The 17,870-nt window shown below is 42.7% G+C and overlaps 2 protein-coding genes and 1 long non-coding RNA gene across 3 annotated transcripts; 1 reads left to right on the top strand and 2 right to left on the bottom strand.

The window, feature by feature from the left end:
* Positions 1-1,304: 1,304 nt before the first annotated feature.
* Positions 1,305-3,617, bottom strand: LOC136484872 (large ribosomal subunit protein eL20-like). The gene is made up of 4 exons (XM_066481838.1): positions 3,476-3,617; positions 3,242-3,357; positions 3,074-3,137; positions 1,305-1,899 (listed from the first exon to the last, which is right to left on the bottom strand). Exons 1-4 carry the CDS (start codon positions 3,488-3,490, stop codon positions 1,558-1,560), a joined length of 537 nt encoding a protein of 178 aa, XP_066337935.1. The 5' UTR covers positions 3,491-3,617; the 3' UTR covers positions 1,305-1,557.
* Positions 3,618-4,907: 1,290 nt separating this feature from the next.
* Positions 4,908-8,504, top strand: LOC136484871 (uncharacterized). The gene is made up of 4 exons (XR_010766237.1): positions 4,908-5,455; positions 6,039-6,171; positions 7,553-7,602; positions 8,206-8,504. It is a non-coding gene; the product is annotated as an uncharacterized lncRNA (long non-coding RNA).
* A 368-nt stretch (positions 8,505-8,872) lies between these two features.
* LOC136484870 (aquaporin SIP1-1) lies at positions 8,873-12,019 on the bottom strand. Its single transcript, XM_066481837.1, has 3 exons — positions 11,507-12,019; positions 11,140-11,412; positions 8,873-9,206 (listed from the first exon to the last, which is right to left on the bottom strand). The coding sequence occupies exons 1-3, from the start codon at positions 11,816-11,818 to the stop codon at positions 9,051-9,053; spliced, it is 741 nt and encodes a 246-aa protein (XP_066337934.1). The 5' UTR covers positions 11,819-12,019; the 3' UTR covers positions 8,873-9,050.
* Between the last annotated feature and the right edge of the window lie 5,851 nt (positions 12,020-17,870).

Raw genomic sequence — 17,870 nt, 5'->3', positions numbered from 1 at the left:
AATAACAAATAACAAGTTTCAAATAGCTTCTGGAGACCAAGAAATTCAATTCCAACAATGGTCACATCACATTTATTCCGAGCCATGCAATCTAAATCCAGTGTAGCTTCGGGAAATTCAATTCCAACAATGACCATCACTTTTATCACATTTATTCCGAGCCATGCAATCTAAATCCAGTGTACCACAATCGATAAACAACCAGGGAGGAAAAGCATCATTACTGAGAAAGATGCAATAACGAGTTGATCCTGATCTTGTGAATTCAGGGAAAAGAACTTAAGCTAAGCACATGAAAACCTCTACTACAGATCCCAGGGGGAAAACAACCGGTGGAAATAGTTGAACTAGTTGATGTTTGCGAGAATGCCTACAATAAAACCATGAATGTGAATTGTGCACGGCAATCAAGCAATGGATGATATAGGCAACAGGGAAAAAAAGGAAACCAAAGTAAATATTGGTAACCTTGGCAAAGTTGCCCGAAAAAATGTACAATGGTAATCAGAAACCAAATTCAGTACACATGGTCAGAAGGCCTAAATATTAACACACTTGGATTCAAAATATCGAACTAGTTGATGTTTGCCAGAATGCCTACAATAAAACCATGAAGGTGAATTGAGTACGGCAAACAAGCAATGGATGATATAGGCAACAGGGGAAAAAAGGAAACCAGGTAAATATTGGTAACTTTGGCAAAGTTGCCCGAAAAATATTTACAATGGTAATCAGAAACCGAACTAGCATACATGCTCAGAAGGACTAAATATTAACACACTTGGATTCAAAATACAAGGCAAAAAACTCACAATCATGTCACTAATGGAAAAACAAATTGATTACACAATGTCACACAAAAAGAAACAGATTATGATACAGAATAGAAGAATACATGAGAATTCATAGCACTGCAAGTTTCATACAACTTCACTGGTGAAATGTTCTTTTACTAAACAATGTTGGCATGGACACTCATCCATGAAACCAAATAAAATAGCTCATGAATTGGAAAGTTCAAACATCCAGTAGCAACAGTGATATTGGCAACAGGGAAAAAAAGGAAACCAAATTTGTAGTTGGTAACCTTGGCAAAGTTGCCCTCCTAAGTAATGAGATCATTTTTTAGAAACACAAAACGTCACAACATCAACACCAAACTAGCAAATTTTACTACTTTAATAGCATTGCAAATATATTCAATTAAACAAGCAATCGGCAAGATTAGCAAATGACAAGGAGGGGTAAAGAGTAAAAACAACGTTGACCAGATCATGTTGCAACTGACTTGACACAGGGAAGACTGCCTTAAGCAAACACCAATTTAGACATTTGAGTAAAGTTTGAAGCAGATGAGATCTGAACTGGCTATTATAATTTATAAGGCAGCAGATGGTAAAGGATGGGGATATTCATCAAGCTAATAAAGGCCACTGCATGGACCTACAACTATAGAATTTAGAAACAATAGGTTGAATGTAGATTCGATTAACCTGAACTAGCAACCCTCCAGACTGTCAGGCTCATAGATTAGGGAGGGTGTCAGGGTGAGTTGGATCACATGAACAAGTTGGGCCTGGAAGCCTTGAAGGTGGTCTTCAGCTTCCTGGTTGGTGGCCTGACTTTGCGGTAAACCAAAGGAAACTTGATCTTCGAATTGTGGAACTGCTTGGTGTTGTCCCTCTTGCAGAGCTTGAAGTCGACTGTTGCTGTCTTGATGATCTGGATGCAGGGTGACCTCACACGGTGACGGGAAGCCATCTCATTGTACATCTGCTCCACAGCACCATTCAGGGTGGTATCACGGTACTCCTTGTACATGTTGTGGTAACCTGTCCTGCTCTGGTAACGTAACCAGATGCCATAGTTCTTTATTGTGGTAGGGTTACGCTCAAAGATCTGTGAAAGAACAAGCATGTTTAGAAGCAGACATGACAAAGAAAACAAACGCTACATTTAAATTACAGAGAACAAGTGCTTCGATGACCAATGATGAACAGAAACCAATTTTCTACATCCCTAAATAATCCAATTTCCCCATTGGCTCTTGGAAGACAATTAACTTAAGGATTGCAAACCCATCCTCATTAGTTCTGGTACAGCTACATCCACTAGTCAAAATGCCACCAGGAAACCCACTCGACAACTTACAAAATCACAAAAAAGTTTAAGCATCAGTCAACAGCCAAATACTTGATCAGAGTGTCATAATGCCAAACTACCACATCTCATTACATAGTCTGATTAAAAGGGTTCATACAAATAGCAAGTAAGGTGGGTCATAATATGATTGAACAGGACTACTATGTGGCAAGTCTAACATTGGACAATGGCATAGCTCCAACAAGCTATTGTCATGCATCAGCTAGTTGGAATCTCTTCAAGACATAAGCACTCTAATGCTGAAAATTGTAAACATGCATTACCCCGTTTGCATTTACTTGTTAATTTGACTTTGACTAATCAACCTTCAACTAAAAATATTTTAAATAATATGATTGTGCAGTATAAAGGGGTATACTTGAAGTTGTAATCAAAGGTACTTTGTGCACCAAGATATATTCACTTTTACGCTGCTTGAAAAGAAATACACAGACAAAAGTTACAACTCAATGCAAATAGAAGTAGTAGACGATTTCTTAAGAAATGATCCTTCAGTAGATGTGCATCTAATGTACATTGTCGGACACTCAAGTAGAATAGCACCCACTCTCTGCTGAAGTAATCCAAGGGCAAACCAAATCCCCACAATCCAACATTTGAGAACCCAGATGACAAGGTTCATCACTGCAATCTCAGATCTCAACTGAAACAGGTCTGCCTGTGCTACTCACCTCTAAATAAACTGTGCAACATAAACCATTCATCTATTGCATTTAATAACCAATTAACAATGATGGAATGTAGTGACTAGTGAGCCAGGGCATCAACTCCACGACATAAATAAAATCAGCAAAAGCAACACACTTACAACACCTATCTGCCTAAATGTTCGAAATACTAAACCCACATGATCCACACAAATTCAGCAAAAACACCATCATTAGCATTAAGAGATATGGAGTGGTCGTACCTCGTTGATGGCGAGAATCTGACCGTTGCTCTTCTTAACCTTCTTGAGCTTCCTCAAAAAGTACCTACGCGCGCACAAGACCCAAGCCATAAGCCATTGTCACGAAACAGACACCAAAGCAACAAAATAAGCACGGTATCATCGTCAACTAGACTACAAGGCACTGACCAGAACTTGGATTTGGAGCGGACCTCGTTGGTAGCCCAGAGCTTCATGCGGTAGATCTTGGGGTGCTCATCAGTGGGGGTTGGCAGCGCGCGACCCACCACCTGGTACTGATGGAACTGCAGGGTCGAAGAAACAAATTACACAAAAGCGGCCCAGATCAGCAGCCGCGGTAAGAGGAACAAAGCGGTGGATCGAGAGCAGGCGGAGAAGGCGGCGCCGCCGAAAGAAGCTTACCCTGTGGGCGACCATTTTGGCGAGCTCCCCGCAGCTGGAGGCGGCGGAGAGGAGAGCTAAACCTAAGCCGGGGGTGATACGGCGGCAGACGAGGGAGGTGGTGGAGGCGGAGTGGCATTTATAGGTTGGGCGAGGAACCCTAATGGATTTGTTCTATTCAAGGGAGTGTATTGGGCTGATAAAGTTTTGGGCCGTAGTAATATTTTAGCATATTAGAAAATCAAATCCATGCTAAAATGTTTGGTCAAACAATTGCGTTTTAGTAGAAAGGGCCTCACAACGAAGTACCACATTGCGTTTTAGTAGAAAGGACCTCACAATGATTGTGTAAGCAACGTATCCTGGATTATGGGCGTGTTTGGCTGGAGGCCTCCCAAAAAGCTACCATCTACAGTATGTTTGTGTGGACAGCTCGTTAATGTTTTTACCTGAACATCCCTAGTAGGGCTTGTTCGGTTGTTCCGGAACGAGCTAGAACCGTTCCTGCTGATGATGGTTATTCAAATTAACAAAGCATTCCGGGCCGGGAATTAATCTAGGAGGTCATTCCGTAGCAACCGAACATGCCCATAGTCTTGTACGAGTGAAACATGTTGAAAGAGTTTAAATGCACCACCGAACATTTATCAAAAAATCTCAAATATGTAGGAAAAGAAACATTCAAATTGCTAGCTTTAGTAAAAGTAGGCTGATTTCTTATTTAGGGTTACTATACATAATTTAAGCACTAGATGCTATAGCACCCAAACCGTAGAGATAGAGAAAGCTTGCCCTTGAGAGTCAACATAGGTGAGTAAGTTTATCTTAGAAAACATCTGGATGAATCTTAAAATGGCTTTCAACCTTATAAAAGTTCCTGGTGTAGTAAAAATATAAAATGCTGTTGATCCTTCTACCCTAGATAGTATGTACTCGAGCTTCAGTTGAGATCGATGATTTTGCCATAGTCATAAAGAAATAAATAAATAAAAGGACTAAAATACATCCTGACTGGCCCAAAATTATAAGTACAGACACTACACCACAACATTAATATAGCGTCACATGTGTGTCGTTATAAGTTCATTATCACCGTTAAACTGTTGGTCGGTATAACTCTCCCACAAACTAAGAGTCGGTATATATACTTATTCCAATAAACCATTGGTCGACATAAGTTTTTACCTGTAACGTCAAATGGTGGGTCGGAATAGAATAGTAAAGGAGGCAGACCATCCGTCGCTGTAGAACGTGGCTCTGCATCGTGCAGAAGAAACACGTGAAAATTTAAGGCCGTTCGCAGTAAAATTTCAAGGCCCACGAGCCCATCGTATCTAAACCCTAGTCTTTCGTTACCTCGCTCATCTCCCAAAATTTTCCCATCTGCCCCGCCCACCGCCCTTTTCCCCGTCCCCTTCCCCTTCCCCCTCTCAGAATCAAAGTGCGCCACCTATCTCCTCCCCGCTCGTCCAACCAAGTGTGCCGCCCTCCAGTTCCTCCTTCCCCGTCCCCTTCCCCCTTCCCTTAAGCAGCACAACCCCCACGCGAGGCACGTCGCTTTGTATCGCGGGTACGGCTCCGAGCACCGAGCTCCTCGCGGCGGCGCGGGCGCCCAACCCAGGGTCGAGGCCGCGGCAGCTGCTCTCGCTGCCGTCATTCCCCACAAGGCCGGAACCTCTCCCAGGAAGGAAGGCAGCGACGCGTCGCGTGACGACGATGAGTTGTGTGAGGCACTATTTCGCCGACGTGCCGCAGCAGGCTGTGCAGGCGCACTTCAACAGGAGGCTGGTATCTCTCTGCCTCTCCCTTACTGTTTCTCTCTCTCCCCCCGATTTGCGGCGGGCGCGCCACCGTCTCAGCTGCCCTGGCGTCACCACCTCGCTTTCTCCCTCACTGGCTACGATGGGTTCGTGACCGGGCTTAAGGCACGCAGCATCGAGGTGTTCGAAAAGATGCAGGCAGACGGATGCACGCGCCAGGTCTTCCTCCTCGACCCCCATGGTGAGAGATGCCCTGCTCGTTTTATCTCAATTTTTTCTATTTTCACGGTGATTAAACAAGTTTACAGAGGCCACACTTTTGTGTTGCTTTTTCTCATCGTCAAATTGACGAAAAAATCGGCTAGAGAATTGTAGCTCTTCACGAATCCACAACTTCGAAAGTTCTGAATTTCTGCTAAGTTTATGGTTACCTTCAAGTCTTTAACCTGTGTTGAACTGAGTACAGACTGGTAGGGCTACAGAAGTTCAATACTAGATGATGTCAAGCTTTGTTTCTAACAAGAACTCCATATAACCTAAATCTACAATCCATAATGCCCAATTGATTACCGAAAAATACACACTATATGAGTCTAGGCTACTGAAACTTTACATGCACCAAACAAAGCCATAGACGCCGTCACTTCTATTGCAGTGTAGAACAAAATATCCTTTCCTTTTTCATGCTTCTTGCTTACCGTGGGGCAGCCAACTTGATTACAACACAGGTGATCAAAGAGGTTGCTGCCTGTTTTCCTCAGAATCAGTTGGTCTTCTTACACTGATAGTACATGCTCTCCAGTCAGCTCACAAATGGTTCACAGGTTTGTAAACCATGGGCACCCGCGGAATGTGCTACAGCCTCCAGTCCCACGACCTCATCGCCGACAGCATCGAGACCGTCATGGGCGCGCAGCACTACGACGCCAACATCTCCTACCCGGGTGTGACAAGAACGTGAGTTCCTTCCCGCTGTCTCTGCTGTTGCAGATATGATGGATTGGGTGTTCTAAAATGTGTTCATGCACCAGTTAGTTCAATGGGACTGGGAGTGGAGTCAAAGGTTGCTACTCTCATAATTTGCACATTAACCCGGTTAGTCCTTGGAGGCCTTGATCGATAGTTTAGTTGAGTGTGTATAGATCTTGATCGATAGTTTCCTTATTATGTAAATCGTCAATCTTGTGTTTGTTTATAGAAGGAGGAAATTAAATTATATAGATCTTGATCTGAAATGTAGGGCAGCATGTGTTGCCCTATGATTTTATATTAGCTCAATGTGGGCCCTTGCATTTTTTACATTCATCAAACAGCTATTTGTGATGTTGATACACTACAATCACTCTTCGTCTGTACAAGTTCAGCTTGCTGTCCTCAATCTCATAATGGATAACACAGTTTGGCTGGTTCCGAGCTCTCAGTTGTTTTGGCAGGGACGGCCGATGCGTCCTCAATCTCATATTGGATAACACAATTAGAATGGAGTATGATTTTTTAGAGCCTATGCAATGATCTTGTATAGCAGGATTTTTTTATATAAGCACATACTGAAGTTCATGCCATTGCTTTCTCTGTTGTTTTACTTAGAAAGTCTGGCCAACTAGCAATACAAAATATATGTAATTTGATACAGCTGCAGAAACATCCTGAGCTTTGGTCTGATGTTTGTTGTTCTCATTTGTAATTGCTTTACAAAATGGCCAACTAGCAATACAAAATGGTAACTTATTATGATATATTTGGCTCAAGTAATTGAAACAAATATTTTTAGTAAAATCCACATGTTAGATGATTTAAACCACACAATGCCCTAATTCACATTTGTATATGAATTATGACAATTTTCAGATTTTCATGAACTGCTTTCATCTCTTTAAGTTATGGATTTCCATCTTGACAACCTCCAAATAAATAACAGTTTAGGGGTGGCTGCTCAATCCAGTACCTGTATTTGAAATTTTATCCATGTATGTGTTGTAGATAACCATATCCTCTAATTTTGTTTAACATAATTAACCCGCTTCCATCGACTATTGCAGCACCAGATTTTTTTATGCATGAGTGATTGACAAGTTTGCTCAGAGATAAAATAGCTTCTAGATCATACTCACATAAAAAACCTCCAGCTAAATCAAACATAGCCTTCCATGCATGTTTCCCTGTCAATATATGGAGCCTAGCCACTTCAAGTTATAGCATGTTCTGTTACATGTCACATCATTAACTACTAATTATTCTGCGTATATGAGCATTATTCCTGGCTCTGCACCTGACACATATCAAAGTTTGAAGGATATTTTTCTGCACTGTTTGAAGGATATTTTTATTCATTTTTCAGGTGTGGAGAAGGGGAAAGAAACATGGACAATCTGTTTATTGCAAGCCGAGGTAAAGTTCAGTATTGTGGTTCTATTAGTGTTTGATCTGCTGCTACCTATGTGTTTGATCTGCTGCTGCCTGCGTGTTTGGTACTGTTGCGTGCTGCTGCTCTCTGCGTGTGTTCATATGAATCATATGATTCTTCCTCTAGTACAAGGCAGGATCTTTGGTACACATACTGTTGCTTGTGTGTTCATATGATTGTTCCTCCTGTACAGCTGCACTGTTTGAAAAAAACGAGGGTATACATCCTATGAAACTGCTAGTTATGGTGCTCTCATAAACGTGTATGTTTTTGGCACTGCATATTTAGTATTTACACGTTTATGGTTATTTTATTAGTTATATCAGCATGTATAGGCTATGTTTAATTCATCATCTTATATGTTAACCTCCAGTGCCAGCCCATATACTAAATCTGTATATTGCTTTGAGTTAGGTACTATCAGTTTACTTATTTATTTCATTTACAATGGTTTGCGACATTGAACTTTCCTTTTTATGAAATTTGGCTATTAATTTTAGAGAACCTCTTGAAGTTTATCTTATTGGCTGTCTTTCTCCAACTTTGGTAAAAATTGTCGCTAATTGGATATTCATATTGCATTTCAGCCATCCTGCAAGGCCAGGCAGCGTACCTGATGGTGCCGACAAGTTAAAAGGGGTCATCGAAGCTGTGTTTTGTTTTGAACCTATTAGAGATAAGACTGTGAGCTCACTATTAGTGAAATTTGAGCAAGTGAGCTTTAGATGTTAGTGAGCTAAGCTTTTGGTTACAAGTGGTGGATGTATGACTTTTGGTCACATGGGGTAGATGTAGGGATGTTGATGGCTTGCTCATGCACAAACTTCATGTTTGCGAGCTTCTAATCTATTTTGTACTTATGATCTTGAATCTGACCGACCTTACATTGGGCTACTCATATATGAATGAATCAGTTATGGTTAATATATCTTGTAATGAATGTGTGTGCATTGATAATAGATTATTTTTAGGTTATTATGTACCGCTGATTAGCAACATATATAATGTCTATGTGAATGATTCGCGTTGGACTGTTAGTTGCTAAAAGTATTTATAGCTTCAAACTATGTGTCGGTATATGTAGCCTCTAAGGCGTCAGACCGTCGGTCGCTAAAAACTTGTCGGTCGGCGTAGGCTATACCGACGCCACTTTCAGCGGCTGCAAGTGTCGGTATAGATCTATACTGACCAACGGAGCGTTGCTATATCGACCTATACCGACCGATGGTAGGTCGCTATTCTGGGGCTGTGGTGTAGTGACATAAATTATTGATGAGAAATAAGTAACAGAGGACAACACCCAATTTGTGGGAAGTTGAGGAAATCAAATACAACACAGGAGCTTATTTGACCTTCCTCTGCTTGCTGATTTCTTCAAAACCAGCATCCACAACCGAGTGATGACTGTATATGAATACAAGCTTGAATTTTGTTATGCTTTCTTGGTCTTAGGCTTAGGTGCCGGTGGTAGGAACACCGCCCTAAAGGTCCATCCAGCAAGCATGGCCCCAATAAAGGGGCATATCCAGTACACATACAGCTGCTCCCATGTGTTGTGCCAATTGTTAACATATGCCCAGCCAAATGCCTATTCATGATAGTTGACCAAAAAACAAATTACTAAAGTAAAATGGAAACCAAGATATGACTAATGCTTGTTTTCCTACAAAGTGCATAGATGAAAATGGATACAAACAGGATACCTCCGGGCTGCTCAAAAGGAGAAATAACTTAAAATAAGTTAACAACAGATTGAGGATTTAGAAATACTATGTGAAGCATACTGATCCCTGATAAAAAAAACTGACATTGCTTAACATGGAGGCAACTATGAAATATGCTTTGATAATGCCACCAATAGAAATAACCTCTACCTATGTTGTTGACCGATGACTTTTTAGGCTTCATTTCAACAAATTACATTTAGTCGCCCTGTCATAAATGTGTGGAATAATGCATATAGAAACCAAAATTATGAATGGATGGGTATAATAACTACTAACTAGAGCTAAAAACTTCAAATCATACAGCTGCAGCTGCTTTCTTGAGTATTTTAGTTCTTGCACTAGAGTCAATTCAGTTCACAGCAAGGCTTGAGTTGTTGACCAAATTACCAAAGTAGGCTGCGAATTGGATAGACTTGGCGAACCCTATAGGCCCAAAGAAAGTAAGACTTAATGGCCAAAATACACCTACTCATCGATAGTGATTGGATTATTGTAAATTAAAAAGCATTTGATGGGTAGGGTACATCCTCCAGTTTCAAAGTTGTACCCCTTCCAGCAAAAATACATTTTGGATTAGATTTAGACAAAATTTTAAAATACTCTACCAATAGACTTTTAAAAACATTCAGCTTCAAAAACTGAAAATTATGTGCAGATCAGTTCATGATCTTAGTGATAATGTGATATAACTTTGACCATTATTTTTCTAACTTTACACCAATCTAACAGTAAATTATAAAATTCTGAAAATATTTTTCTAACAAACTTAGTGTTCATCTAGCTAGACCCTGTTCTAGAAAAACAAAAATAAGCCATGCCCATATATAAAGTGCTAAACTTATACTAAAATGCAGTCTACATTAACCTTTCCTAAAAAAGCATAATATATGAACAAGAATTTATTTTTGTTGTCACCACCTTGGTAAGAGCATGTAAAATGGAGGTGCTTAGCGTAGAACTTTCTTCAGCATATGATTAGCACCTAATGCTTAGAAGGTGGATAAGATGCTTAAGTTAGCACCAATGCTTAATGCTAACAAGGTCATTGAGCCTATCTAAGCACATGTTTGCAATGTAGGAAATATCTTATATACCGATGCTTAGTGATATGACAACATTCTCTCTCCTTAAGCACTTGTGTCTAAGCACCTTGCATTGTACTTGTACATAACAAGGTGATGTTCCTTTGAAAAAGAGAAAAACAAAAAGAAAGGACTCAAGACACTGTTTTGTAAGCAGTACTCTTTGACTGCTCAAACACAGATGGACAAATCAAAGTGAAAAATAATGAATAAGCAACTTTAGCATCACAAACATAAGAAAAGTATTTCTCCAAATAAAAGATTACAACAATTGACAGGTAGTGGTAAAAAAATAAAAAGAAATGCTTTGAACTGCCAAATACATACCAATATTTCTGGCAGTATGTTTTTCTTAACTAGTGACTTCTCTGATGATTGCTATAGTAGATGGAAACATTGCAACCTGAAGCTGAGTTTTGGCCATGACATTCCCATCAGTATGTATGTTCTTTTATTGCTAAGCCCATTATAGTTATTCGAGGTTAGATTTTAGGAATGGTACTTCTGAAGCTGTAGGGGTCCAGGATGCAATATCACACACGAAGAGCATTTAATTTGGTTTTCTCATGGCCTGCACCAATGCCATAATGTAATGTTCTTGGTAATAGAATAACTAGTAAGAAGTAGATGGTGACGGAAACTACCCATGGACATTGAATTGAAGCAAACAAACACAAAGAGAACAAAATGAAAGGAAAGGCAAGATACTGACATTAGCTGGGTTCATGGACGGTCCGGTGTACTCTGCGCCTGCCAGGATGAGGGAGACAATGGAGACCGAGAGCAACAAGGTCTTGAGGATGGCGTTGCGGGGGCCCTTGACGATGACCCAGAGCACGGCCAGGGTGATGACGAAGGTGAGCACCCCTTCCGCAAGGGCGCCGGTGTGGGGATCCACCTTGAGCGAGGGGCCCGCGAGCGTGTGCTTGTACTGCGCCGGCATCAGCTCCGAGATCGCTAGGGCGCCGCCCACAGCGCCGGCGGCCTAGCAATAACAAAGATGCTCATAATTAGGCTTGATTCCACTAAAATCAGGCGGGAGATAAGATAAGGAGCAAAAAGGTCGATCGCTACCGCACCTGCGCCGGGAATCGGAGCGCGACGGAGAAGAGGGAGGGGCTGTCGAGCCCGGCGGCATAGGAGGCGGCGAAGTCGGTGGGGTTGAAGCTGGCGCCGCCGAGCGCGCCGCAGAGGAGGTCGAAGGTGAAGAGGAGCACCGAGAGGAGGGACGCGGTGACGAGGAGCGAGTAGTGGCCGCCGGCGCCCTCCTGCACCCCCAGGTACGACGTGACGGCCGCCGTGGAGGCGCCGAGCGCGGAGGCGCACAGCACCCACAGGAACGTCACCACGGCGTCCGCGGCCGCCGCGCGAACCGCCGCTCCCATCGCCATCAGTCCGCACCGGCGCCGGCGTCGGCCTTCTTCCTCCTCGATCGGAAGTAGAAGATCGGATTGGGGGGTTTTGGAATGGAAACGGCAACTCGATCGATCACGCACTCCAGTTGACGGAGAGGGGTATCCACGAGCACGCTCTCGCCGTGCTTCTCCCTATGACAGACTGTTCTCTCTCTCTCCCAAGTCCAACAAGATAACGACGACCCATGCTTATCTTTCCCTTAGAACCTCGCAAAACATAGCAATCCCTTTCGATTCATGCATATTAAAAAAGTTATGGTAAAAAAAAGACGTAGCTAGCGTCTCGACGTTCGGATGATGCCCGCGCCTGCTGCGCCTCCCTGCCTGCTAGCCCGTCTGGCTGTATGCTCACCCGATCGTTGTCTACTCGCCCGCCTGGCCAGTCTGCTCATCCGGCTGCTCGGCCACCTAGTCGTCCGTCTGGAACAACTGAAACATATGTTAACACTAAATCTACTTTTGCAACATCCAAACGAAGCATTTGTAACATATGTCTAAAACAGCTGAAACACTTGCTAACATACATCAACACTTGCATAATGTCTGAAAACACCTGAAAGCCAGCGCAAGCATATGCAATATCAAGATAAAACATTTGCAATATATACGTGAAACATAAGCAATATCCAAAATAAACACACTTGCAATATGCTTCAGAAAAAACAGATGAAACATTGGAAAACACCCTTGCAACATACATGTATAGCCATTGAACATATGCAACATCCCAATCTATTTTTGCAACATCGATGTGAAACACTTGCAACACACATCGAAAAAGTCTAAAAAAATACGCTTGCAATATGCGCTTTCAGGTCAGTGTCACCTTGCTGCTTAGACGAATGGAGGCTCGTCGTTGTGGAGCTCGACACCTGCGCGGAGGTTGGCAACGGCACATGAAGCTCACCGATGCCCCAGCGGAGGCACTGCGCTGGCCGAGCACCCGCGCGAGGCCGCGAGAGCATAATTGGGCGAGCACCTGCGCGAGGAGCACCTGGCATGCATGGCAGCTTGCTTGGCGAGAATCCCGTGAGCACCCCCTGCAGCACCCCTGGCGAGAGCCCAGGAGCCAGCAAGCACCTCCTGCCTAGCGAGTACGAGCAGGCAAGCAGGTGGTGAGCACCCTTAGCTGGCTTGCATGAGCACCACCTAATGCGCCAGCAACTGGCGAGCACCACTTTGCTGGCAAGCACGAGCACACTTGTGAGCACCCCTGGGTATTGTAACATTCTAAAAATTTGCATAATTTTAAATAGGGGAAAGTGATTTAGTTACGCATTTTGTGAACATTGAAATTTAGAAAAATAATAACTTTGTTAAAAATAAAATCAAATATAGGTCAACAAACAAGTATGTGCATTCATGCTGCTGCATATTATTTTGTATTGCTTGGTTTGAAATCAGATTTCAAATTGATTTGAAATTGTATTTTGAAATTTGCTTTTGAATAATTAGAAAAGGAAAAATGAATTTCCCTTCCTCCTTTCCCTACTTCCAGCCTAGTCGGCCTGCCTCTCTTTTCCTCCGCGCCGGCCCAGCCACCCCGTCCCTTGCTTCTCCACGCCAGTGGCCCATTTCCTCGCCCGCAGCCCAGTAGCAGCGCTGGCCTAGGTCTGAGCCACGCCCGTGTGTTCTCCTTTCCTCTCGCTGACCGCCTTGGCCCACCAGTCAGCAAGCCGTCTTCCTCCTTGTGTCGTGTCCGAGTCAGGCACATCTTCGTCACCGCTGTCTGACTCCGCGCCGGCTACGAGTGCTGCGTTTGTCGTGCCCTCAAGTCTCCCGCGCCTCATAAATACCGGAGCCACACCTGCCACTCTCCCTATCTCGTTTTGGAAGCAAGCCGCAGCCGCCCTTGCCCTACATCAGCGCCGCCGCGAGCTTGAAGAGCCATCGTCGCCTCGTTGAGCCCCGCACCTGCCCTGCTCTCGCTCCGCTGCCGAGGAAACCCTAGGTGAGTCCGCCGTCGCCCCCTCTTTCTCCTCATATCTCCGGTTCGTCAAACGGTGGACTGTAGGCTTAGATTTGATGAGCTCCGTCGTACTGGCCATGGCGCCGCCGCCGCCGGGTTCGCCGCCGGCTCTGTTCCGACCACTCCCCCCCGTGCAATCCTGACCATCCGATTTTGATCCAACGACCGAAAATAGAAGATACCCCTTCGCGGTGAGTTTTGCAAAACCCCCCTTATAATTATTTGAGTGTTAACCCGCAGTCCAAAGCGTCTTTTTAGATTTTGTTTTCTTCTTTTGAAAGCGTACTTTGTTTTGGTTAAAACTAAAATACGCTTTCAGCTATTTACAGTTTTGCCACTAGGTTTGTTTAGGCCATAACTTTTTCATTTTAACTCCGATTTAATCCGTTCAAGTTGTGTTAGGTTTGTAATTAAGTAATCTAAATGTTCATACTACTGTTAAGCATGTTTTCAACTTTTAAAATTTGAGGTTAGATTTAATCTATTATTTTACTAAAGGAAAACTTGTTTAAATCATAACTTCTTCGTTTTAACTCTGATTTTTGTGATTTTTGCATCTGTGTGTTCGTAGCGAGACGTAGATTCGTTTTCCAAACTTTTCATCTTGATTTTATGCCGTTGGTATACTGTTCTAATCTATAGCTTTTGTTTGCTATGCATGATTGCTTCTAGATGCTTGTTGCTGTGATTATCAAGTATAGACGGTGAGCAATTCGTGGGAGACCAAGAGTATTACTTTGACGTGTCGGGTCAGCGGGAGTACTTTGCTCAAGGCAAGTATAGCATGAGATCATCCTTATTTCCTATTTACTTTAATACATTAAATTCATATTGCATGTGTTGCCTTGATAGGGATTCCCTAGAATTGAACTTATACCTTGTCACCTACGGGATATGCATTGGGTAGCTTTGCTAGTGCTCAATTAAACCATGATCTTGTAACTTGACTAATGGTATATGCAATAAACATTAAAATATGACTTTTTAGCAACTTGGAAATAGGGGGCTGGAGTGTTTAGCTACTTTCTAAATGCTTCAGATTCCTCTCCCTAAGGACTTATCTGTAAGTGATCATTCGGGGCTTATAGTACAGCTATGAGGGCTACATGGCTCTGGCTTTAGCTCAGTATGAGGACCTTTTCTAGCTTTTTAGTGGTTACATTCATTGGCGTAAAAATGGCTTGACAAATCAGGTATAGGACAACCTCTACTCTTATGTGTATAGCCGTGATGGAATTATGCCATTCGATAGGGGGGTTCCTATATCTGTTTGCTGAGTGAATCTAATAGCCCTAACTTGTTAGACGAACCTTTGAAAGGCTTTTTAGTGACCCTTGTCTGCTCACCTTGGAAGTGTTTTGGGAGTTGGAAACCCAGGCATATGGGTATCACGACTCACAGTGAAAGTGTACAACCTCTGCAGAGTGTAAAACTTGTATATCAGCCATGCTCACGGTCACGAGCAGCCTTAGAACCCTTATGGAATAGATGAACACTAAGAATTATCTGTTTATGCTATTCATTATTCATGTTTATATTGATCATGTGTTTTGCATTGGGAATTGAAACAACTTGTTGCTACTCTTATGTTAAAATTGTGACAACTAAAAGCTGAACGCCGTTAAACCTATGTCAAGCCTTTTTGAGCCTCATGAACCCCATGTTACACTTGTTGAGTACGACATGTACTTATGCTTGTTTATTTTCATTACTTGGATAAAAATCCCAGATGGGTAACAGATGGCTATGGTTATGACGATTTCCCTAAGGATTACTAGACTTGTGGTCAACCAGTTGACGTCCCTGTGATATGGAGCTTCTACGAGAGATCCTTTCTTTATACTTCCGCTATATTTATGTGAAGACTCTGTCTTATTCATGATGTAATAAACACTTGTGATGATACTATTCATAATTTGTCGACTTATGTGTGTGACTGATCTCTGGGCGCACATAAGATTTTGCAGCCCATTTTATCCTTAAAATCGGGTGTGACAGATTGGTATCAGAGTCATGTTGATTGTAGGACGCAAGCCTAGTTAGCAATGGTCATTTTAGCTTCTTTTGCTTCACTCATTTCATGCTTTCCTATCTCACCCTTGTTATTTGCTAAAGTTTTATGCTCCTTTTGTCTTACTCTATTATGAAAATTATTGCTTCTAATCTAACTAAATCTAATTTCATAGATGTCTCGTGCTAGTAAGACTGCCCGCATCAGCACTGGAGGTTACTACCTGCCTCGTGGTTTGTCCATGGAGCCTGAGGAGGAGGAACCCCAAGAACAAGAATTTGATTCACCAACACATGTACCTACGCCTGAGCCAGTCTAGGAGGAACCCAAAGAAGTTGAGGTCGTCTTACTGTGCGATGATGAGGAGGAAGACGTCATTGAAGAGGATGAGCCGATCCCTCCCCTAGGATGGACAACAAAGGTCTGGTATAAGCCGGGGTGTGAATCCTCTATTTCGCACCATCGATTCATGCGGATTCTTCAGACCTACTACGGAGATTGGGACGCAGCTGTGGAGTACGTCTGCAATGAACATACACACCATCTAGAAGACACCTATTGGAAGACCAGGGTGTGCATCTCCATCAAGGACGAACAGAAGGACGCATATCAGTTGGATTCAAACTATGCGCATCATGCTCACTGTGCCACCATGGAGGATAGCATAGAAGATGCAACTGCTACAGCATGCATGGGTCTCCGTGGTCGTTGATTCGAGGATATGAAGGATGACCAATATCGATTCCTCCCTTGCCAGCACCCTGAATTGGAATGGGCAATGATGGACCCATAGGGTATGGATCCAACTACCCAAGTGATGGTACACTTTGGCTATAAGTCCGTAGCAAAGATTCACCGACTAGAGGATCAGTTGAAGGCACAACAGAAAACCATTAAGAGACACCAACATGTGATAGATGAGCAAAGGGTGTGCCCCAACCTGCCAAAGATGTACGAGGAGTTTCCCCATAAACCTCGCCCATAGATGTTGGAGTCCCTTTTATATAATAAAATGATAGTAGAAGGAGTCAAGTTGAGTCTAGTCGAGTCTATTAGTGCGGAGTGAATATTGGTGTGCCTAGTTGATTTGTTATTATGCTTATGTGTGAGTTGGATTTTTGTATTGAGTGCTGAAACTTTGTGGGCATGTCCGCAAGTTTTATAGTTAAGGATATTAAAGTTTGGGTTAATAAATAAATAGTTGGGTTTGGTATATCTTGTTCTCTCGGAATCTGTTTTTCAGAGCAGTCTGCACTTATCTCAATGCCAATTAAAATCTACTTGACTAAAAATTATGAAATTTTTATGGGAATAACAAGACTTAAGTATCTTTCCAATGCCTTTGGAATAACCCCTATATCAGATCTGGTTTGTGAGATATCGCTGTTACAAGATAAAGTTTCTGCTCAGTCTGGAATCTGGAATAGTTTCGGTTGTATCCTGTTTTTGAGTAGCCTAACGACAGAATCTAGGAATGTGGTCTGAATAAAAGTTGTAGATAATTTCTTAAGATTTCCAACCATATAAAGTATGTCTCTTTTGGATGTCTAGAACTCGAGATATGACTGTTTTACCAAGCTACTGATGTTGGAACTTGTCTAGAAAATTTTTAGAATGCATTCTAACTTGGAAATCTCTAAAATTTGAATATTTGTGTTGGATGGCAGATGTCTAGAAGAGGAAGAGACCGAGGTTGTGGAGGTGTTCCCCCACATCCACCACCACCACCGCCACCGACAAAGCGACAATTGAGCAACTTCTGGCAGTGCAGACACAGCTTTTGCAAGCATTGGTGCAGAATCAGCAGAACCATCCAGTTGGTGGAGCACCACATGATAAGCATGGTGAATTCTTGAAGGGCCATCCCCTGGTGTTTTCTCATGCCACTAATCTATTGAAAGCAGATGATTGGCTTCATGCAGTGGAAAAATAGCTCAACATAGCGCAATGCGATGATCAGCAGAAGGTGTTGTACGCTTTAGGACAGCTCTACGGAGAAGCTCAAGACTGGTGGGAGTCATTTGAGTATGGATGTCCCACGAATGCTC

The sequence above is a fragment of the Miscanthus floridulus genome, chromosome 10 (assembly GCF_019320115.1).
Source record: "Miscanthus floridulus cultivar M001 chromosome 10, ASM1932011v1, whole genome shotgun sequence".
In the NCBI taxonomy this organism is placed as follows: Eukaryota; Viridiplantae; Streptophyta; class Magnoliopsida; order Poales; family Poaceae; genus Miscanthus; species Miscanthus floridulus.
This window is presented reverse-complemented; position numbering and strand designations above follow the sequence as displayed.